Raw genomic sequence first — 24,213 nt, 5'->3', positions numbered from 1 at the left:
TTAACATACCATCTAGTTATTTTAGTACTTTAACTTCAAGAGATAAATTAAGATTCACAGTTAATACATAAAATATAATACCCATCCTTTTGTATCTCTTAGGAATTGGTACCTACAAGCAACAGTAATGTTGTAATATCTCTTACACGGCTTTTTGAAATGTTGATTTGTAAAACTGTGCAAGAGGATCCCACCAACAAGAACATCCGCACGTGGATTATGGTTGTTTGTTTGTTTGTTTGTTTTTAACCTATAGCAACATGAATATCTGTTTTTGTATATGCATGTCTTCAAAACTAATTGGACTAATCCAAAACAACTTCAATAAGAGACTTGAGAAACAATTTTGTGCCTTCTCTCCTCTTCCTCCAGATTTTGGAGGTGCTCAGATACTTAGCTATATTTGTTACCTGTTTTACTGTCTTTCTAATTAACTTGGATGACTATTGCTTTTGTTAGATGTGCATTTTAATTAAACAAGTATTAAAGGAAAGTGTCTGGTTTCCATTAAGGGACATAAGCGTTCATGTAATACCAATTGACTTGTTTGAGCAAAATTTTCTTAGTATAGGAAGACTGTTTTTTATGAGCTGTATTAGATGAACATTCTCTTTGATCTTGTGTGGCTGTTCTTATGAAAAACTAAAGAAAACTGAATGTAAAAGTCTCTAAAATTAAATTAAAAAAATTCCTAGATCTTGGTTTGCAATTAGAAAATCCCTGAGACCACATGAATCAGCTTTTCTCAGGCTTTGTCATGTGATATAAGGCTGTGGTCTTTGGCCTTTATTTTTTGCCATATATATCCTTGAACAAGGTTTTTATTTGCATTATCTTTAATCAGATTTTTAAGTTTCTTTAGACCAGGCTTCATGAAGGGCAACTTGTAACATCTATCTGTTTAGCAGTATTTTTCAGAATTATATTTGTTAATCAAACTGTACAAGGTTCATATTATATGACAACTTTTTAGACAGTTGCTCGTTGCCTTGCTCTTACAGGGTTGCTTTGCTTTTTCTACAATCTGGTCCATTGGTGGAACTTGTGACGGTGACAGCAGAATCCTTTTTGATACTTTCTTGAGGAAAACTTTGTCAGGGAAATCTGAAATAAACCCTGTACCAAAGAGCGTGGGAAAATGGGAGTGTCCTTTTGATGAGAAAGGCTTGGTCTATGACTACATGTATGAGGTATGGATTGCTTGCTTCTAAAAGGAAGCAAATGGAAGGAAAATGTGGCTAGAAGGGTATTTTAACTTGGCAAAGACTATTAGATGTCATTGAGTGTTGGTATAGGATTAAATCCCACAGTGAAGTTTTCATTTATTGTTTTTTTTAATTAATGTACTGACCAATTTTCTTTAGAAAATACCAAGCTGTACACATTAGCAACGTTTATAATTTTGCCACATTACTGTTCCTCTGTAGCTAAAGCTGTGTTGAGAAAATCAAATCTGATTTCATAAGAGGGAAAGATTTCTGCTTTCTAGAAGGAAAACAGGATATTGAGGCCTTAGGCAGCTTGTTCTAATACTGTTTATATGCTATCGTTTTGTTTATAGTATCCATTAAAAATGTTGGATTATACTTGTATTTTTAAAGTTAGGTATATGTTTTTCTCTCTTTTCTTTTTCTTTTTTGGCCTGAAAAAAATCCTTAAGCCCTAAAGAAAAGAAAAAGGGCTTGAGCTTTCATGTGCACTTTAACACATCATTATTGCAATGAAGCAAATTGAATGTATGAGCATATGAAACATTTGATATGCATTAATTCATTCATATTCATTAATTTCATCTTTCAGAAGTGAAGTACTAAAGAAAACCTTTCAAATGTGTAGTGGTAATGCCATTCCTTCCACAGTACTTTACATCTGTATTTCTTCCTAGCTGAAAGGAAGAGGACGTTGGGTTCATTGGAATGAATTTATTAAAAATATTAAATATAGTAATAACAAAAATGTGAAAATTCAAGATATCATAGTCCCAACAATGGATACAGTGAGATATACTTATTTGATGGAACTATTCATCACCCACGGAAAGTAAGTTGTTTTAATTGAATGCACGTTTCTGAACCATTGATCATATGTAGAGACTTCTCTTACTCTTTCCACTGACTTGTTGTTTTTATTTTGATCAAGCCCTCAGTTTATTTGGCCTGTTAAAAATAGACATTTACTATAAAGAGTGCAATTCATTGCCTTAAAGTCTGCTTTGTCTTTAATGAAGTCCTATTGTAATTCAGTTTTGGTATGCTCGTTCTGTGTTTTTTCTGATGATGCTGTTTGAATAGCCCAGAGAGCTTTTGTATCCTCTTTCTTATTTTATAATGAAATGTATTTACTTTTTGTTCATTAATTAGTCATAAGTTAGTTATATCACCTATGATCAGATCACATAAGAGAATGAAATAACAATAATCTCAGGGTAAATTTCAAAGCAGAAAATTTTATGAGGCTTATACTACTGAAAGACCTGTCAGCAGGGATTTAACGCCTTTGTCCAAGAGAGGTAAGCCAGTAGAATGAGGAAATAAGAAAACTCTTTTCTACTCCTTCCCTTCATCTTGCTGGTGGGAACAAACGTTACGATTTTAATTATTTTTTTTTAAGGCATTTAATGTTTGCAAAGGTAATGACAAGTAGAACAAGTTTGCAAAGCATTTAATTTAATTTATAGTTGCAGTCAGTTTATAGTTTTTAGTTTTCTGCAATATGTAAGTTTTACTTACTTACTTATTTATTTTTGCATGAAGACCACTGCTTTTTGTGGGACCAACGGGTACCGGGAAATCTGTATATATTAAAGACAAGTTAATGAACAACTTGGAAAAGGAGCGCTACTTTCCCTTCTTCATTAATTTTTCAGCACGAACTAGTGCCAGTCAGACTCAGGTTAGTAGAAACAGCCAATTTGTGTTTGATAAAGACAGCATATTGATATTTAATCCATTTTATTAATGTTCCTGTCTGCATTATAGAGCATTATTATGGCAAGACTGGACAAGAGACGCAGAGGAGTATTTGGCCCTCCAATGGGAAAAAAGTGCATTATTTTTATAGATGATATGAATATGCCTGCTTTGGAGAAGTATGGTGCTCAGCCTCCTATAGAACTTTTAAGACAGTTTTTTGACCATGGAATTTGGTAATTATTTAAAACACGGCTGAAACGTAAATAAATTCCTGCATATGCATATGCTGTTATGATTATTTATTCACTAGAATTTTTATTTTAAAAACTTCAAGAAAGTGTTTTGTAAATGTTATGAGAGCTTTGTTTTATATAAAAATATTTAAAGTCGAGGCAACTTTTATGTTGCTCTTTAAGTGACTTTTCAGTTTAGGAAATTGATCTGCAGGATTTTTTTTTTTATTTTTTTATTTTTTTTTTAGCAAGCCTTATTGCTGATCTTGAGCAATATTTTATATAGAAATAAAATCTTTTACCCAGGGAATTTTTTTTCTGTCTGTGGTTTTAATTATTTTTCTTTTTCTAATGCAATTTATTCTTTCTTTTCCTTCTCTTCCTCCTCCTCTCAGAGTAAATTGGCAGACCTGTTTATCAGAATGCTGTTCTATATAACTTTTCATTTTACTCATTGAATTGTTTTCACTGCTATCCAAGATTCTGTTAGTCATCAGAATTTTACTTTTTTAATTAACATTTTAAGATAACTTTTTTGAATAGCAGTTATATTTAATGAAATCAGATCTGGCAATAGGCATCAAAAGAAATTGCCTAAAGGTCTTTCCTGCTTTTGAGATTTTTTGGCTCTGCTCTGATTGGAAGGTTGGACCGGGTGATCTCCTGAGGTCCCTTGCAGCCTGAACTATTCTGTGATTTCATGCACTTCAAATATCTGTTGCTCTTGAGTAGGGATAATATATCTTGCCACATTTTAGTTTTAAACATTTGTCTCAGAATTCCATGCTAGGTTTTTTTAAAACCCAGTTTAAACAAATACTCTTTTTTTCAGGCCAGCTTGAGGTGCTGAGATTAACTGGGTCATGGTTATAAGACTAGGGCTTTAGATTTTTTTTTATATATATATATATATATATATCATTTATATGGAAATGTACATATGTTATATATACACATAGTATACGAGCACAGATGTACCTAATCTATAACGTGTTATATCTGTAGCTATCTAAATGTCACGTTGTAATTTATTTTGAAGGTACGATTTAAAGGACACGTCCAAAATTACACTGGCTGATGTACAGCTGCTAGCTGCTATGGGGCCTCCAGGTGGTGGGAGGAATCCTGTTACGCCTCGATTTTTGAGACACTTCAACATTTGCACAATTAATTCTTTTAGCGATGAAACAATGGTCCGCATCTTCTCTACTATAGTAGCTTTCTACCTACGGACTAGTGAATTTGCTCCTGAATTCTTCACGGTTGGAAATCAAATCGTGACTGCCACTTTGGAGGTAAGAGGCAAATACCTTAAGGGAGGTTTACTTTGTGTTGTTTAGTGGAATTTCACTGGCACAATAGTAATTTAATTGGTGAAGTAGAGGTTTTATATATTTTGTTCCATTATTACTTTTAACATGCAGTCTCATCTGTTTTGATAAAATTATCTTAGTTTTACAGTTACAGTAATCTTACTCTGGGAAAATTGTCTTTGAGTATAGGTTAATGTGGGCACGGTGGTACCTATCCACATATGTCAGCCAGGTGAGACTGGAATCTCCTTGGGGTCAGACATACCCCGAAGAGAAGCTGTCTAATGCAAAGGCAAAAGGAAGACACCAGTTACAATCCTCCCAAAGCTTCTTCTTAGTGAGATTAATGATCAAGTAATCTCCCTCTCCACTTTCCTCCTCCCCCTCCCAGTGATGATAAGTATGGACACATCACAGCAGATTAAGAAAGCCATCATGAACATGCAGCTGTATAGAATCTGAACCCAATATGACAAAAGGCTTCACAGAAACATTGTGAAACAGTCATCCAACCCATTTCGGCGGAATTTCTGTATGTTTCATGAAATTCCATGTTGCAGGTTTTGGCAAGTATCACATTTGCAATACCTGCCCTCCCCTGCCTGCAAAATAAAGGAGTAGAAATTCATAGCATCTTTGCCAAGAAGCATCAAGTTATAGACTTAATATCAAAGAATATCTTTGATGGTTACTACCTAGCAGAAATCAGCAACAATGTGAACAACTGTAAGTATTCATCATTGAGATGTATCAGGTAGTTGACAAATAAAGAGTTCTGACAGAAAAGCCAATCAGCTCCAAAGGCCAAATCAAATGGCTGAAGTTTAACAGGGGATGTGACTTTGGGATTATTAGCAGGTGACTTCCTTCTACTGCAAAACTGAGGCCTCTCTCGGACTTTTCTACTAGTTCTGCTCATTCCCAAGGATGTTATCAAGACTGAATCCATCTCACTTCAAGGATTTGCAGATCTGATATTTCAGAACTATTGTCAGGTAATACATTCAGCACATGAAGCATGAGGCTGACTGATTACTGCCACTAGAAATTGTTTTTTGTAGGCTCAGTTTCTCCTTCAACAAAAAAGGAAGTAATCTGCAAGGAAGTTTTGCTTCTTCAAGTAGAAGATAACAGGAGCAGCCCAATAGAGCCTGATTCTACTAGCTGTTTGAATACCTCGGACTATATATGCTATTTAAAACATTCAGTTTCATCAGGATACATCTTAGAGCAATTTTGGAGCATTGTCTTTTAATACAGCCATGCAGCTGCTTCTCATCTGGCAGTATCAAGGTTTCTTTATATTATTAGTCTCTAATACATTTGCCTTCTAGACAGCAAATCTTTTCTAGCATTGAATCCCATCCTGGTAAGCAACACCTTCCAACTGCTAGGATTAAGGTACACTAGAAGACCTTTGGAAATGGGCCTTAGATATGAAGCACTAGGCCAGCAAAATAAACTTGTACTAAGTACCATGGGTATAGTCAAGCCTGGAAAGTGTGATTTTTGTTTTATTGTACAATTTTTAGCAGGTTCATGTTTGATAATTGTCTTCATGCATGACTATATTGAGACAGACAGAAAAGCTTCCTCTGAACGCACTCCCTTCAGCATGTTACATACTTCAAAGAAAGACACTTCCTGTCACATAGCATGGGGTAATGACAGCTGATGCATTCCAGATCAGAGTAAAACAGTCAAAAGACACTGTTCTTGATCTGACTACTCCTTCAGCATCTGTTGGCTTTCTTCTTATTTTTGAACCATTTATAGGTATGCTAACAAATAGATTCAAACAGTGTAAAATCTAGGAAAATACCATTACATATAACTCAGTTTTTCACTTGAAGGAGGTTATCATGTAATTAAAGGCAGTCAAGAGATCTGAGTGGTATTCCTGGTCCTGCTACAGATTTTCCTAAATATTTTATAATTACTTTTCCTATTTGTGAATTTAGGTCAGTAATCTGTGTATGTTCCAGAAATCCATGAGATATATCCAATATATTCAAAGGACTTTGAGATCTTTAGACATTTTGTAAGACATTTGAAGAAGTGTGTGATGATAATATAGTCAATGTTACTGTTTTGTTGATTTGTTCCTTTTTTTTCTTGTTGTTCTTGTTTCATTGTTTTAAGGTATATAAGAAAGCCATCAGAAATCTTTTGCCCACGCCAGCCAAATCTCACTACACATTTAATCTGCGTGACTTTTCACGTGTTATCCAGGGGTGCTTGCTCATTAAGAGAGAATCAGTTGAAAGCAAACATGTAATGATTCGTCTGTTTGTACATGAGGTATTTCGTGTCTTCTATGACCGTCTAGTGGCTGATGATGATAGAGCCTGGTTGTTCAAATTGATGAAAGATATTGTGAAAGAACATTTCAAAGAAGCATTTGATTTGGTTTTTGCACATCTGAGACAAGGAAATACACCTGTGAGTATATCATTTACCATTTGCAAAATAATTGTTTTCATTATGTATATATATGATAATTTAGGTCTAGAAGGTGCTCAACGACAAGTGAAAATATGGATCAGTTATACTTGAAAGTTCGAGTTGAATTTGGCAAAATACTTTCTTTGGAAAAAAAAGTAAAAATGTTTGGAAGGGTTTGAGTGTTGTATGTAGACTTCCTTTTCAAAAGAACATTTCATTTAAAATGTGGGTAAAATTATTTTTCCATGAACAAATATGTGTGTCTGAAAACAAGCTTTTTGTTTTGTATTGAATAAAAAATTCAGTGCAACATGCTTTGATTTGGCCAAAAAAGCTGCAAATTTTCACATCAGGAAATTTCTTGCCTAAGCCTGGTCTTTTGTGAAGCTCCTAAATGTTTACATGTGGAAGTAAAGCATACAATTACTTAGCAGGTAAACAAAGCAGTTTTTCAAAAAAAAAAAAAAAACACCTTCTTCACTAGTATACCCTTCTTGGAGATGTAGCAACATTTGCTGAATCTTTGGGCAATGAGAGAGACGGTAATAGAAAAAAATGAGTAATTTACAAATCGCTACCACAAAAGTAGCCTGGATCTGTCCATAGTATAGTACCTGCAAGAAGAAATATGGTTATGAATACTCTTAAATGGTCTTCCAGAGTCCTGATTTGCTAGATAAAGAGACATTCCCTCTTTAGATTTAGCCTGTGACTGAGTAACTGTGAAGTAAACTGCTTTTTGTAATTGTAATGACATTTTAGTATCTTAAGTGTTATATAAATCATGCTATAACGTATTGTGACTTTCTTTTTTTTTTTTTTCCCTTCTTCTGTCAGTTCATTGATACACAGAAGAAATAACTTTGTGGTCTTAGTGGACCGTTTCATAATATATAGAAAATTGCTAAACATCCATCTGTATAAATATGGTATGACCTTACAGTCATGACTGTGAAATTGTTAATGGCTATTTGAGCCAGTTGTGTTCCATGTATAAATTTGAAAGAAATGTATTGCTTAATATGGGAAATACAGAATTTTGAGGTGGATGTTGTCCGTGAAGTAAAATATTTGCATGCTTGTTGTAGTGTCTTGAATATTTGTCTAAATTCAACTTTGTTTTCTAAAATTCCAATTGAGGAATGTATTAATTAAACTTGACTTCATAATTTATTAAATATTTACCATAGGTAACAGAAGAAAACATGAGAAGTCTGGTGTTTGGTGACTACCTGATTCCAGAACTTGAGGGAGATGAGAGACTTTATATTGAAATTCCAAGCATTCAACTGTTTGGTGATGTTGTAGAGCAGTGTTTGGATGAATATAATCAAACCCACAAAACAAGAATGAACCTTGTAGTTTTCAGGTACATTCACTCCATATTATTAAGAACTGTAAGCTGTAACTGGTAATCAGTATATCTAGTTTTGCAGGGTGGGGTTTTTGTATTTCTCTTCCACTTTACTTGTCCACACCAGTGTTACTCTCTGATTGTTTTTTCTCTTACGCCTCTGCTTCTTCTTTCAGCTCGGAATTATTGCGAAGTTTTTCTCTTAAGAGAACCTTTGAATGTCGTTTTTGGTTGTCATAAAATCATTGCACCGAATCTGACTGGTGCTCTGCTTCTGCTAGACCACTGTTGCTAGTGCAGATTGATACCAATTTTTCCTACAGCTATTTCACCAAAGAAAAGACTGTCAGGTTTTGAGGTGCAACCTGAGAGGTGTACATGTAACAGCTTGCTGCTGCAGCTCATCCTGTGAAATTCTAGACTCTGCAGGTTGTTATTGTTTCCTTAACTTTTGATTAGGCATGACTACAGCTGAGAAAGATCAGGATGTCACAACACCCTCCTTCTCCCTCCTGCTGGAGGGTACTGCCTCTTCATATCTGCTGGTATAATTGCACATCTTCATGGAGGTGATCATAGTTAGTCTAATAGCAGGTTATTTTAATCTATGTCTTTTTGAAAAACTAGGCTTGTGAGTACCTGCATATACAACTATGCTGAGAGTATGAAGAGGTGACAGCCTCTGATCAAGGACCATTTTCTGAGAGGGGAAGCAATATTCCACTTACCTGACTGAGCAGCAGCCAGGAGATCATGTCTGACTGTAGCCTTAGAGACCAATCCCGTATATTACATCCTGGCTTGAGGTCTTTATTTTTCTAACCAGTAGAAGTAAATCTTTGAAATAACTTAGCTTTTTTTTTTTGAAGCCACTTTTAACTGCTGCACTGCTTAACTAACCCCATGCCCTGTGCCTAATCTAACCCTGCTGTTTCCGGTAGACCTTGCTGCCTATTCCAAGATAAGTATACTTGTGTTTTTACAATAGATGGGGTTCTCAGTGATGTGCAGATACTGCTTTCTGAAGACATTATTCTAATCTCTCTTCTGCATAAAAATTTATGAAATGCTGTCAAGCGTGGTGTGTGATTTGTGAATATAACCCCCCCCCCCCCCCCCCCAGTCATTCCTTTATCAGATATTTAAATAATTTTCAGTTCTAACTTTCTGGAAGTGTAATACTGCTGTGCCTTACAGCCTTACAAGTAGTTTATGCATTAGTTTCTTATCTATTCTTTTTCTTTATCCATATAGTACCCCTCTTCTTTTCTCCCCATTCCATTCATTAATTCTTAGTCATTTGTAATTTAGTTAATACTGATATTTGTATAATAGAAGAGTTATGAAAGAATCATTTTATTTTGTGATGGTGTGCACACACAGCTCCATGAGAAATTTGTTTCGGAAATGCTACTTCTAAACTTGTTTCACAGACTTGCAGGTGCACAAATGTATGTATATTTTTGCCATCTTGGTAATTCACATATTTCAAATTTAGGTATGTGTTGGAACATTTGTCTCGTATAAGCCGTATTCTGAAGCAGTCAGGGGGTAATGCCTTATTGGTTGGAATGGGAGGAAGTGGACGTCAGTCTTTGACTCGTCTAGCAGCATTCATGGCAAAAATGTGTGTTTTTCAACCAGAGATTTCTAAAAGCTATGGTATGAATGAATGGAGAGAAGACCTGAAAGTAAGTATTAATAACCTGTTTGCATTTTGACTTAATTCTGAGGAAGGATGTTTTGGAGTGTAAAATATTTTGAACTGTCTTGCATTTTTAGACTCTTCTGAAGAATGCGGGTGTAAAAGGCTTGAAAACCGTATTTATAATCACGGACACACAAATTACAGAAGAGGGTTTTTTGGAAGATGTTGACAGTGTACTCAATACTGGGGAAGTACCCAATCTTTTTGCAGCAGATGAAAAACAAGAAATTATAGAGGTATCTTTTCAAATTCTCTTAAGTGTCCTCTCCCCTTTCAGCTATTCTGTCAGGTCAGTGTAAAGTATGCCTTAATTAAAAGTGCTTTCTGGATATATGCACCTAATTTTGTGACTTTTTCCAGACCTTAGATAAATCAGCCAGTTATTAGTAAACTGAAGTAGCTTATTCCTACTACAGGCTTTAATTTTGGCCTCACCCTATTGACAAACACATGAAGTTGTGCACATAGGGAACTTTGATTGTTTGCAAATATCCTGGGGTCGTAATTACTGTTTTGCAGTATATTGTGCAGAAAAAGGATTTGCATCATGATGTTTTCATTGATCACTTAAGGACAAATTCTTTTGAGACAACAAAGCCTGCCTTTGGCAGTAGAGTGTTCCTGCCTCCAGCACTAGGATGTTGTTTGACAGCATTCCCTGGTCTGACATCTCTGTTCACTGGAGAAGTTGGGGGAAGCTGCTTCATGAATTCAGGCACAGAAGTAAAGTTGCAGTGTACTTGAGCAATTTCTTTTTAGTTTCTATCCAGACCCAGGCATATTTTTTCAAAATGACAAACGCTATTTGGGAGGGAGGGGCACCTGTCTTTGTGTAACTCAGGCTGGGAACTTAATGTTAGCTAACAATATTTGAAAATGTATGTTGTGTTTACTTCGTATCTTTATAGTATGGGTACTAGTGAATTACCTAGGTATACTTAATTCTCATTCAAACTGCTTCCTAGTAAATACACAAAAGTGTTCTTTATTGAAATAGCTATGTCACTCATTTAAATGTTGTTGTACTATTTTTTTTCTTGTGTCTAATTTATGGAATGTGTTGATATCTATATTCCATATACTTTGCAGAGAAGCTAGATTAGAATTCTGATCAGCTTTCAGAACTACTATTTCATTTTTTACTAAGCATATAATAACAATCTTAAGCTAATATGTCTTTTCCAATTTTACAGTTTTTTTGAATGTATTTAACTCATGTATGCTAAAATTTGGTGACTATCTGTATAATATGTCAACTGGGACAGAGTTATTTATTACTTATTGAAATCTGCTTCATCAAAATAATCCCAGTTCTACTCTATTGCTAGTAATCTAGTTTTTGTCATTTATTTTATTTGCTGGATTATGTAAAGTAGACATGCTTTTGTGGAAGAATGGTTTGAGTTTTAGGGATTAACAGACAAGCCTAAGTGTTTAATGTGGACTGTTAATTAACTGAGGATAATATTTTTATGAAGTAATCTTTAGTTTCAGATCCTGAGGTGGTTTCTTTTTCTGAGAGAATTTATTGTAAACGAATGACAGGAGTATGTTTTGATGTTTGAAACTTAAATCTTCCTCTTCAGTTAGGTCAAAGCAACAAATTTTAGTATAGTATTAAAGCTAAAATAGCTCATAGTAAGTTAATATCTTGAAACATAGGTTAGGGGATGGATATGGCACATAAAACATAGTTAAGAACAACATTTGCTTTTATTGTAGTAGTTTTCCTGTAATGAGAGTAGTAATTTGCCTCATCTGTTCTGCATCTCTTAAAGGTCTTCTATCAGTGATTGCAGATTGACTGCAATTAGGCCAGATAGTTGTATTTATCATTAAAAGGCTTTGGTTCTTTATTTCCTGAGGAAGGTAATTCTGAAAGTCAAATTTCAAAATGTGTCTTAAACATCTGTCAAGAGAACCTCTTCTTTGGATAGACTTTTAATGCTAGTCCTGATGTATTCTCAGTTGTTCAAAGCAGCAGGTGATCATTTCTAGATTGAGTTGTTAGGGTCATAGATAAATACCGTAAACTACTATTTACTACTTGTTCTATTTTTCTAGTTTATTCTACCTGTTTCATTTATCAATAAAAGATTCTACTCCATGGTGATGCTATTGTAAACAGAACTGATAAAGCACTTCAGAAGTGCTTAATGAGAAACTATATAACAGCTTTTATTCCCAAGGGTGTCCGTGCAGTAGCTCAGGCTGGCAATAAACATGAAGAGCTCAGTCCCTTGGCCTTGTTTGCTTTTTTTGTGAACCGCTGCAAAGAAAATTTGCATGTTGTAGTAGCGTTCAGTCCAATTGGAGATGCTTTCCGCAATCGTCTGAGGCAGTTTCCATCTCTCATCAACTGCTGTACTATTGATTGGTTCCAGGTATGTAAAAATATTTATATTGTTTCCTTAACAAATAAGCTCATTTTTTTAATGACCTCAATATTTTTGTGTCCTGTTACATTTTCCCTTCATCTGCTGTATAGACGTACTCCTTTTTTTAAAAAGATTTAAAATAGCATAGCCATTTTTGGTAATATTTTGGGAACTCATTGGTATGCAATCTCAGTATTTCTACAGCTAAACAAACTTCTTAAATGTAAAATACCTGAAATAGCTAGTAGTCTCAGCTTGTCTAGGGTAATTTGTCACTTTATGACATAATGTGTGTTTGTCTTAAAGGATTAGAGTATTCATTTCAATGGGATTGCAAAAGCCCATTAAGCAGATCATGCATCATGGGAATGACTGGCAAATACAAGTGCTGTAAAGACTATAAATAAAGCTGCTGTGGTAGAATGAAACATGGAAAATTGGTGTAATTTACTGTCCTTAATATAAGCAGTGACCCTCAATTAAGTACAGTTAGCTCTGTAGATTGGGCTGGTGCTGAAGTCAAATCATTTATCTGCCAGTGGATGACATGTTATCCAGTTCTGTGCCTATGGCAGTATGCAGCTTTTAGCTAGAAGATCAGCAAGGAGTCACTGGAACAGATCCTTTGGCTAGTGATCATGCTGCCTGATCTGACATTTAGATCACTTCATTATATTTGAGACTTAGCTGGAACTAGTGTGTCCCATACTGTATTCTGAATAGTAAAGATTTCTTTTTAAAATGCAAAGGCTCATGGCTATATTCTATAAATTCCTTCTCTCCCCATTTCTCCTGCAGCCATGGCCTGAAGATGCCCTTGAACGTGTGGCTAATAAGCTCTTGGAAACGCTTCAGCTCACAGACAATGAGCGTCAGGAGGTTGTGCCCATCTGTAAATACTTTCATACTTCAGTTCTGTCACTCTCTGTAAGGTCAGTTTGTTTCTTCTTAAAACAACCTATTAATTTATAGAAATATAAAGCAGGAAAATGTTTAAAGTGGCAAAATTAAGGAAAGTGAACTAAAAACAAAGTTTTAGAGATAAACAGTAAAACAGGTGATTGAATTTTATTACTACTCATTTCTGTCTTACGATTTTATGACTTAAGATATGAGATCTGCCTGCTTTAAAATACTATATAAACTGTGGAAACTGTTTACTACTGTTATTTGTCAAACAGTTTATTTTAATACCTTTTCTAATAACAATTAAGCAAAGAAATAAAATAAATCTTGCAGGTACTCTTTTTTTGTAACAGGTTCTTGGAAAGTCTGGGCCGGCATAATTATGTTACTCCTACTTCTTATCTTGAACTTATTGCTGCCTTTCAGCAACTTCTGACTCAGAAACGTGACACTGTAATGAAAGCCAAACAAGGATATGTGAACGGCCTGGATAAACTAGCTTTTGCTGAATCACAGGTGAGTTAGGACAGAAGTGGAACATAACGATGGGCATAAACAGATCTTTTCCTGGAGAGATAAGCCAAAAGCAGTACTTGAAATCTTTAAAGCTATGGATGCTAAGAAATAGATTCAAATTCCTATAATAGGAAACAGCTTGAATTTTCTTGCTCCAAGTCTGGTTAAAATTAAGAAGTGATTTGTATTGTGGACTGAGCCTGTGTGGCCAAAATATGCTTTTTGTTAAAGATTTTCGTAAAGAAAAATTTATTCTTATGATAGAGGTGTGTGTGTCTGTTTCTGTAAATACAGATGTGGTCCATACAGTTACATGTTTTTTGGCATATGATTTTTGTCTGTTATACCTAATAATTTGTTTGATTTTAATTTGAAGTAAATTGCCTCTCTGTTTAGCTCAATCTTGAATGGTAAAACTGTAATAAATATGTTTGCACTTCTGTTTCCCACAGTCGTTATTGATGTAGCTGTTGTAGTAGAGGCCATAGGCCCCATTGCTAAACAGTATACAAACAGAGTTTCCCTTTCCTAAATAGTTAGCAGTTGAGTATAAAGGAATGTGATTATTTAAATTAGAGATTATAAAAGTGAGGAAAAAACAAGTCTCTCTGCAATGTTTTGATATGAAAGCAAACATCATTTCCTTTTATTAATAAACTAGTCATTGGATAGAATCTTGGTCTTACAGAAATCGTTGCAAATTTTACTTGGGAATTGAGAATCTTACCTGATTCTTTTGCATATGTGTGTGTCTATATCTATATCTATATCTATATCTAGGTTGGTGAGATGAAACAGGAATTAGTTCAGCTGCAGCCCAAACTGGAAGAGGCTAAATTGGATAATGCGAACATGATGAAGGTAGAGTTATACAAATACAATATTGCCTTCTTAATGTAAGTATGTGCAGACTGAGGAGCCATACTTTCATCTTCATAGTAATTAGCTTTGAATGAGGAGTCTTAATAGTACAGTGTATTTTACTTCTGCTTCAGAATCTCAGATGATTGTAGGCAGGTTCTAATGAGTATGTCTCTAAATTTGCTGATACGTGATCTGTCTTTCCGAAAGTAAGAGCTGAGCTGAGGTTTTTGAGCTTCCTTCTTGTTTACTTGCATTTGCAGTGTGGTGAAATTTGTGGATATTTATGCACATATCCATTGAATTGGAAGAAAATTGTACTTTTTATCTCAGTTACTATGGATAGACAGTCCTTGCCTAAGCTCCATGCTGAAGGATGTTAGAGGAACATTCATGCTAATAGTGGTTAGACTGGGTTTCTGAGAATATTCATGAGCATTGTGGAGACCCTGAATGGTTTTTCAGCATACAAACTAAACATGAAGAGTTTGCACAGTCAGTCTTTGCATGCACTGGGATTATACACTTGGATTTTAAAAGGTCCTAAGAAAGAGTAACTTAGTAGAAATTCAGTGGGACTTGGGAACCAGTCTTTTAGGTTTTTTTCAGAATTACAACTTGAGAAAATACACTTATTTAGTATGTTACTATTTCATCACAAAAAAGCAAAGTTTTATTGATGTTTTTGTGCACTGGTTATGATTTTTAAATGGTTTTACAGATACAGTGATATCTGTTCTACCTACTCGTACAAACCAAAATTCCAGCTCCACCACCATCACAGGATAGGCTCTAAGGAGGCTGGATGTCGCTTCTGTAGAGCTGAAGAGGGAGTACTTGAATGAAGAGTTGACTCGCCAGCCAAAAGAAAATGAATTTCCTTGGCCAGTTTTACAGGCTAGGGGAAGGGGGCTAGTATATTTTTGAGTTACAACCTGAATACATGGATAGTTTTCTGTCTCTTGAACTTTAAACACCCTTTAAGTAGCTTTTATTGACAGCAGTCAGATTTCATGCAGTGCACTTGCTCTTAAGGCTTCATTATGATGATATATTACGCTAAGAAACAGATGATTTCCTTAACATAAATTGAAAAGATATGGAAATACTGAAAAATATAAAGAGAAATTTCAAGTATTTCATAGCTATTATACTTGATGATTTCAGTTCATTTAATCATTCGCCACTCAAAAGGAAGCTCACCGATGTATTTTTTTTTAGATTATAGAAATAGAATCTGCAGAAGTAGAACAGAAAAGACAAACTGTAAAAGTAGATGAAGAGATTGCTACAGAAAAAGCTGAAGAAGCTCAGACACTGAAGAATGAATGTGAAAGTGACCTAGCAGAGGCAATCCCAGCCCTGGAGGCTGCACTTGCTGCTCTTGACACTTTGAAGGTGAGCTAATCTAAACTTTTATCATTCTAAAGAATTATTTAGTATGATGACATTCATCCATTTATTTGGCAGAGTGCATTAAGATGAGAAGATTTGAAAAGCACAAACTTTTGTGTTTTTTGAAAGAGGAGATATAATATCTGTGCAGTCATGTTTCAGTAGGTCTCTTCATGTACTCAGAATGCAAGACTTTTTTGTGCATTTAAAAATTTTGTTTGTTTATTTGCAGAAAAGCCCAATGCAGGGGAGGGGAGGGATAACCAATACCCAAAGTTACTGGGAACGTTATCGTCTGAATTTCCTCTTTCAGATAAGCTTAGGGTTGACCACTGATGTGTAACATGGTATGTGTTTATGGCTGAGAATTGTCTGCATCTTTGGGTTGAAGGTTTCCTTCTAATCATGACTTAGACCTGATCTGAAAGCAATATTGCTGAGAAGGTTCTACAGGAATTGTTTAGTAGGAGTTATGAAGTATATGAGATGTTTTAGGTAATGCATACAAAAGTGAATCAAAAAAATCTTCTGACCTGTACTTTTTTAAAATATAATTTTAGTTAATTGCTCATTTACAGTTACTGACATTTACTTCATTTTATTTCCCTTGAATAGAATAAGTTGATGGATGTTTTGAACTGTGTCACTAGTGCTGTATCCTTAATATCCCCTCTAAAAACCCACTATAACTATATTAATTGGTAATACCGTTATAATTTCCTTTTTTTCTGTTAGTACATTTGTCATAAATCTATACATTTTATTTTTTAAATTTGACTTTTATTTCAGCCTTCTGATATAACAATTGTCAAATCAATGAAAAATCCTCCATCTGGTGTCAAACTTGTGATGGCTGCTGTCTGTGTCATGAAAGATATAAAACCTGAAAAAATTGCAGATCCTTCAGGGACTGGAGGCAAGGTAAAATGGCAGAGAATGAGTTTCAAATAAAAGTGTAATTCCTATTCTTCTCAACATAGAATGGTTGTTCATTAAACAAGATACACCTGAGGTCCAGTAAAGCGGGCACATATTTACAGCCTGCACGCGTTATCTCATTAAAAGCTATATGCCTCAGACGTATGCCTTAGACATCTTCAGTGTCCAACTTACATAATTTGGAGTTCTGGAATGTGCAAAGAGAACTCATTTAATGTGTTAAACTTGTATGTGGAGGTAAGTCTTCCCTGAGTCACTATTTTGTTTCAGCTTGGGGGAAAATACTTGGTCTGATGGACTCTTCTCTCACTACTTTATTGGTGTCTCATGGAGATACCAGGTCTTTAATATTAAATATGCAAGAGTTTATTAGAAGAGATTTGACAATTTTTATTGTTTTTTGTTGTTATTTGTTTTAAGGTTTGAAAAGTTATTTCCTATTGTGTTTTGTAGATTTTGGATTACTGGGGTCCTAGCAAGAAACTGCTTGGTGACATGAATTTCTTAAAGGATTTGAAAGAATATGACAAGGACAACATTCCAGTAAGGTTTTTGTTTAATTTTTCAGTGATTTTTACCATATAGAAATCTTCTTCCAGAAAACAAAGTTAGGAAATATTGTATCACTGGTCACATTTGCCCCAAACTTGTCAAGTTCTGTTATGGCCAAGTATCTTTACAAGTTTGTAGACAGCTCTAGCCAGGATGAATATAGTCATGACAAATGAATCAAACTTCCTCAGGGTGATCCTTGTAAGTAGCGTTTCAGAAGGTTTTAGAATCCCCTTTGGGAATTTTTGAGGCCTCTATACTGCTTGCCTTGTGTTTGAATGAAAAGTCCTTCTGTGCACGAATGTATCCAGCTTCGGAACTGATAGGTAGTATCTCATCAGAACATAAAAGTAACACACAAAAAAAACTCTGTAAGAGTAAAGGTCTATCTTGCCCAGTATCCTGTGTCCAAAATGGCCATAAGCAGGTGCCTTGGAAAAAGAGTAGGAACATCATAAGCATAAATGATCTTTCTCCAAATATTTTGCCAGTCTCTTCCAATTTAAATGAAGGTTTCTTAAGCTAGAGAGAGTTTCTATATATTTATTAGTTTTCAGTGCATTTCTTTTCTGTAACTCTGGTTCCCTTAAGACCATGTAAACTTTCAGTAGCCACAGCATCTTTTGACTAAGCATTTCAGAAGTCTACTGAGTTGTGCAAAGATCTATCTCCCTTTGTTTTCTCTGAACCTGGGTCCTCTTAGTCATCATTTCATGTACTCTATTTTTTTTTTTTTTTTTGGCAGAGACAGTGAACGTATAATCCCTGTCCAGCCCTTCTGCACTGTCTTATTTGTGCAAAGTTTTCTAAATCAGTTATTTTGGCATTATAAACTTTATTCAATTTTTAAATGACTAGCCACATTGGTGCTCTTACTAATGGCTGTATTTGTAATGGTATTATTTTGATTGAATGAATGCTGACAAAATGGATAATATTTTGTTAAGTATGCTAGATGATGTACTTTACACGCAGAAGTGTAGTGCTTAACATAGCTTTCAAATATGATCTTCTCTCCCAAAGATCTTACTAAGTACATGATTCTTGCAATTTGCCAAATGCAGCGGAAATTGAATATATTTTGCCTTTTATAAAACTGGTCCTGAAAAGTAGGCACAAGCAGTGTAATTCATTCAGATCTTGTCTTACTGTAGTAAAATACCTTTTCTATAATAATATCCAACAGTTCTATCTTGAGGGGGAAACAGAAAAGAAAAATAGCGTGTTTTGCAACAGGGGATAGTGTAAATTAAGGCTTCCAAATGACTGTCATGCTCTTGGCACCTAGGCAGCTGCCACTTGTAAGACATGTACCAAATGCTTAATTAAAGGATAAAAATAAATAGGATTAGAAAAACAGGAAAGACTACAAACAGTGATAGGAAAAGCAAAAGAAACATGTGAGAAGTGGATTCTGCCACAGTTACTACTGAGTAGTTCTTTACTATTTCAGTGGTTCAGTGTGTAGAGAAAGGGCAATCAGTGTAAGTTAAAGTGTCAGCAGCAAGCCTTTGCTATATAAAAGCTTTGAACTATAATGATTTTGTTATCCAGGCAGCTGTCATGCAGAAGATTCGGGCTGAATACCTGACTAATCCTGAGTTTGATCCACCGAAGGTGGCTAAAGCATCCTCAGCAGCGGAGGGCTTATGTAAATGGATTATGGCAATGGAGGTGTATGACAGGGTTTCAAAGGTGTGTTTTTGCTCCTAGTCCCTCAGTGCTATAAAAGCTTTCCTTTGCTTGTTTTATTCACCCTAAGCACTGTGTTAAATAATAAATATGTAGAAATATGCTTTACACATTTGTGTATTGGTTGTAATTGAATAGGTGGTTGCACCAAAGAAAGCCCGTTTAAGAGAGGCACAGCAGTCCTTAGCGGAGACACTGGCCCATTTGAATCGGAAGAGAGATGAACTTGCAGCAGTGGAAAATCATTTGGCTGCTTTGGAACAAACTTTTATTGAGAAAACTGAAGAAAAGGCTCGTTTAGAATTCCAAGTTGATCTGTGTGCTAAAAAGCTAGAACGAGCAGAGAAGTTGATTGGAGGTCTTGGTGGAGAGAAGTCAAGGTCAGACAAAAAGCTCAAATTTCTTATTGCATCCATTGTAGAGCTAGAGTTTAAACTTCAGTTCTCTGAGCCTTTAATGCTGTGTTTCTGTCTGAGCACTGTAATACTGAGGACTGTAATAGTGTCGACCTCCGAAAGGTTCCAAATTATCTGATTATCTATAATGTAAAAATACGGGCAGGAGGATTGAGAAAATTGTAGAGAATGTCTTCAAGATGAGAACAGAATACATAAACATGGTGTTATTATTCTCTCCATGAAACTATTATTTAAAGAACAACAAAAATGGTTGATATATGCTGTTAATGCTGTAAGTGTGGAGATTTTAGCACTGTTTTATTCTTTATCTTCTGCTTGTCGTAGATGGAATAATGCTGCAAATGATCTTCAAAACACTTACGATAATTTGACAGGAGATGTTCTGATATCAGCTGGTGTGATAGCGTATCTGGGAGCTTTTACTGCTGGCTTTCGACAAGAATGTACCAAAGACTGGAGCAAGCTGTGCAAGGTTAGAAGGTTATCTTAGATTTAGATAGTTGTGTTTGGGTTTGGGGGAGTTTGTCTGTTTGTTTGTTTTTTCCACAGCGATCTGCAAAAGGCCTTGTAATGTGGGCCAAAACCTAAACTGCCTCATTGTTTATTAGTATTAGCCTAGTAAAGCTCATTTAAGATCAGTGAGATAAATTGTGCTGATGTAATATTCTGTAAATCTGAATTTCATTGAATCGGTGAATTTACTCCAGACTTAGTAGCATATCAGAAATGAGAGCACGACATTGACTTTGTGAAGCCTGATTATTACTTAAGTAAAATCACAGAATTTTCTCTGTTTTGCCTTTTAATGAAAGAATTAACTTCATAGAATAAAATGTAGTTATGCATAATGTGGAAAATTCTATAGTACTGTGTACTGACATGTTTGTATTACTAGTACTCAGTCAATTAAATATTTGATTATGCAAAGGGACATTCCATTGTAGTTACCCTAACACCATAATTCACAAATCAGTGATTTGTGAATCACATCACTGATTGTGATTGTCACATTAAGCAGTGACAGACCAGCAATGACAAATCAATATTGGAATACTGTATTGAGTTAACGGAAAGTATGGTGATTATACAGTTTCCAACTGTTTGTGAGTGTTTTTTTTTTTTTTTTTTTTTAAGATTATGCAAGATGTGAATTATATAATGAAAAGGAAACACACATTTAGAACATACAAAAAGTTAGAGACAGCTCCCATAAAATTTGGAGAGCAAGGGAAAGTATTCATTGGGGAGAGATGTTTAAATATGCAAACTACGATTTTATTTTTCAGATTTTTTTTCTTATACTTGGTCCTAACCCAAACTGTTAAAAGGAAATGCATGCTATCACATTGGATTGAAGTGGAATTTAATAAAAGATATTAAGAAACATGGAATAAAGGTTAATGGGTTTTTCTTCTTTTTTGCAGGAGAAAAATATTCCTTGTTCTGAGAATTTCTCTTTGAGTAACACGCTTGGTGACCCAATAAAAATAAGAGCTTGGAATATTGCTGGTTTACCAACTGACGTATTCTCTGTAGACAACGGGGTTATTGTTGACAATTCGAGGCGTTGGTAGGTAACAAAGTTTAATTTTTCTAATCTGAAAGAGATTTCACTTAAAAAAGACCTCACAGGCTAAATATCTAGAGACAATGTAACTGAAAGCAGAAATAGAAGCCTGTGAAATTTAAGAAGGCAGTAACACTTGATAGATTTAGGTATGTAGTTGCTGAAAGCTTTGCTTTCGGGAAAGGACACAAAGCCCTTGGAAAGTTACTTTTAGTTTTCTTTTTTTTCTTTTTTTCTTTTTTTTTAATATTGTACCTGGATGTCATATTACTGGCTACTAAAGCACTTAGAAGAATTAGTTTTAGAACTGTACAGAATTCATTATGTTTTGTATGTTTTGTGATGAGATTCAGGTTATATACATTTCAGGTTCCAGATGCTACAGACCACTTCAGGCTATTTCATACTGTTACAAGGCTATCAGATGACATTTTTATGTTTAGAGTTATTTACTGTGTGTGAAATTCATATCTATATAAGATTGTTCTAAGACCTTTAACAATTTTTTTAATTCCAACTGAAGCTGATGATGATGTCTGTTATATCATGTGAAGCTTGAGATAGCTGTCTGCCAATGATCTGCACTCAGTAGGACTATCAGATTATAAAACTTTCCAGTAATGTTCACATTCTCTCAAGAGTTGCTCTTAACTATTAGATTCAGATTACATTGAGATTACGGTACATAATTCCATTTTTAGTAAGTTACTCAGTTCTCTGAAGGATGCAGTTAGAGGCGAATTTAGCAGATTTGATGTCCTTCCTGCCTGACTTTTATTAAAACATATATTTATGGACCAAATTAGCAACTGCAAATGGGAACAAAATCTGTTGAATAAAATTACAATAATGTCACCTCACCCCCCACTGACAGTTCCAGCTTTACACCAGCTAACATCCTAACCTCTCAGACTTCAATTGCAACTATTTTTTTTAGTGCAAAAATATATTAAAAAAACCTTTTATCTGAATTTCTAAATACTGGGAATTCCAGTGAAGGTACAGAAAAAGATATTAAGTAGAATTCTTCATTCTGACGTACTTCATGAAAAAAAGTTGCAAACTTTTTTTTCAACTCCTCAAACTATTTTGATACTAGTTTTCAAATTATGGTGAATCACTTCAGCATCGGTTTGTTGCTTATATCTTAAAATAATGGAATCAAAGTTATGTCACTTTTTGGCTTGACAGCTTGACCTGGAAATAGTTTTAAATAGTTTAAAATTTTGAAAAACTCCTGTAAGCACTGAGAAGACTGTCTTGTATGTTCTAGGCCATTAATGATTGATCCTCAAGGTCAAGCAAATAAATGGATCAAGAATTTTGAGAAAGAAAACCACCTGAAGGTTATCAAGGTCACTGATACAGATTATATGAGAACCCTGGAGAACTGCATACAGTTTGGAACTCCACTTCTGCTAGAAAATGTTGGAGAAGAACTAGACCCATCACTTGAACCTCTGCTACTTAAACAGACTTTTAAACAAGGTACATTGAAATTACTTTTCAACCCAGGAAGCAGATTACATTAATGTTCATCTGATAGTGTATGGTATTGTCCGATATTCTTCTTCCTACTTTCTGATTTACTGCTGCCCATGATTAGAGGAAGGTAATTTCACAACAGCCTTAAGTTTTATTTTATTTTTTAATAATGCTTACTAATTTCATATGATAGAGATTTTAGTGAAAACCTTTGCCACATCACTATAAGAGACTAAACAATAACACTTGACTCTGCAAGGTAAACTTCTTAATTAAATTAAATATATTTTGCTTGTCCCATTTTTAAGTATTTTAGCATAGTACTAATATTTACTGTGCTGAATTTTGCACAAATCAAGAAAAGCTCTCAAGGCATTTTGCTTAAGGCACAATTTTTTGTGCTTCTCTGAAATTAGCTATGAATTTGATTTTCAGCTTTTCTTTTTCTTTTGGAAAAAGACAGAAAAAAGTGTGAAGATACACAAATATATTTTCATTCCTTCTTAAATAGTTCATCTTTTCTGGTTGTCATGTTCATATTAAAAAAAAAAAGGATTGAGAAAAGCTTAAAAATTTTTTTGTTAGTTTTCTGTTTCAGAGAGGAAATTCAAGGGAAAAAATCCCCCCCTCCCTTTTTTTAATTAATGCAATTTTCCATAGGAAGGAGCAGTCTATAAGAATGATACTTGAGAATAATTCCACAGCTCTCTGTTACCTTCTCCAGTATCGTGTAAGCACACTGAAAGCATGATAGAAGTTGTATTGTCTCAATTATTCACATTTCCGAAAAGTAAAATGTGGCCTCACTGAAGTCTGTAAGAATTCTACAATGTATCAGTTTTGGGGGTTTTTTTGTTTTTTTGGTTTTTTAAAAGTTTTTCAGGAAATTTGACAGGAGTTATTGACAACGATTTTGCTTCTAATTAATCAGAAAAGTAAAATGTTTCTGTAAGCAACTGAAGTAGACAAAATTTTCCTTAATATTTCTCATCTTAACTTCAGGAGGCATGGATTGTATCAGGCTTGGTGAGAGCATTATTGAGTATTCCAGTGATTTCAAATTTTTTATTACCACAAAATTGAGAAATCCACATTATATGCCGGAACTGGCTACAAAAGTTTCTTTACTCAATTTTATGATAACACCAGAGGGACTTGAAGACCAATTGCTGGGTATTGTTGTAGCAAAGGAGAGGTAAGTCTCTGTTTATGGCAAATAGCCTTTTAAAATATTTTCTGGTATCATTGCAAGTAAATGAGAGATGAATTTATTGTAAAGCAGAGTGAATGGTACTTGTTCTAAGTGTTGCTCAGTGACAGCATTAAAAATGTTGGTTTTCTAGCTGTCGTATCTAAAGAACTTGCTGGTACTTAAGTAAAAGTGAAACACGTCGTGTTATGTTTAAAAGCATGCACACGTTGCATTAAAATAGCTGATGTTCTGTCAGAGTTTTTTCCCTGGCAATTTTCTCCTGTAACAGTCCCTGAATGTTAGAAAACTATCCTAATATTATTCAAAGTTTAAATAATTATTGCAA

General features: G+C 34.7%; 1 protein-coding gene across 1 annotated transcript in view; it reads left to right on the top strand.

Annotated features, from left to right (window-relative positions):
- Positions 1-24,213, top strand: part of DNAH12 (dynein axonemal heavy chain 12) — a 77,694-nt gene that overhangs the window by 35,971 nt on the left and 17,510 nt on the right. Inside the window, exons 34-56 of the mRNA XM_064518927.1 lie at positions 103-222; positions 1,002-1,190; positions 1,886-2,040; positions 2,754-2,892; positions 2,979-3,145; positions 4,185-4,440; positions 6,601-6,900; positions 8,094-8,272; positions 9,756-9,948; positions 10,040-10,201; positions 12,155-12,349; positions 13,142-13,275; positions 13,603-13,765; positions 14,546-14,626; positions 15,848-16,024; positions 16,811-16,942; positions 17,414-17,503; positions 19,067-19,207; positions 19,343-19,584; positions 19,948-20,095; positions 21,048-21,193; positions 22,464-22,678; positions 23,678-23,870. Of these exons, the coding sequence (XP_064374997.1) occupies positions 103-222; positions 1,002-1,190; positions 1,886-2,040; positions 2,754-2,892; positions 2,979-3,145; positions 4,185-4,440; positions 6,601-6,900; positions 8,094-8,272; positions 9,756-9,948; positions 10,040-10,201; positions 12,155-12,349; positions 13,142-13,275; positions 13,603-13,765; positions 14,546-14,626; positions 15,848-16,024; positions 16,811-16,942; positions 17,414-17,503; positions 19,067-19,207; positions 19,343-19,584; positions 19,948-20,095; positions 21,048-21,193; positions 22,464-22,678; positions 23,678-23,870 (3,917 nt within the window). The remainder of the gene's footprint in view (positions 1-102; positions 223-1,001; positions 1,191-1,885; positions 2,041-2,753; positions 2,893-2,978; positions 3,146-4,184; positions 4,441-6,600; positions 6,901-8,093; positions 8,273-9,755; positions 9,949-10,039; positions 10,202-12,154; positions 12,350-13,141; positions 13,276-13,602; positions 13,766-14,545; positions 14,627-15,847; positions 16,025-16,810; positions 16,943-17,413; positions 17,504-19,066; positions 19,208-19,342; positions 19,585-19,947; positions 20,096-21,047; positions 21,194-22,463; positions 22,679-23,677; positions 23,871-24,213) is intronic.

This window comes from Dromaius novaehollandiae, chromosome 12 (genome assembly GCF_036370855.1).
Source record: "Dromaius novaehollandiae isolate bDroNov1 chromosome 12, bDroNov1.hap1, whole genome shotgun sequence".
NCBI classification, from domain to species: domain Eukaryota; kingdom Metazoa; phylum Chordata; class Aves; order Casuariiformes; family Dromaiidae; genus Dromaius; species Dromaius novaehollandiae.
This window is presented reverse-complemented; position numbering and strand designations above follow the sequence as displayed.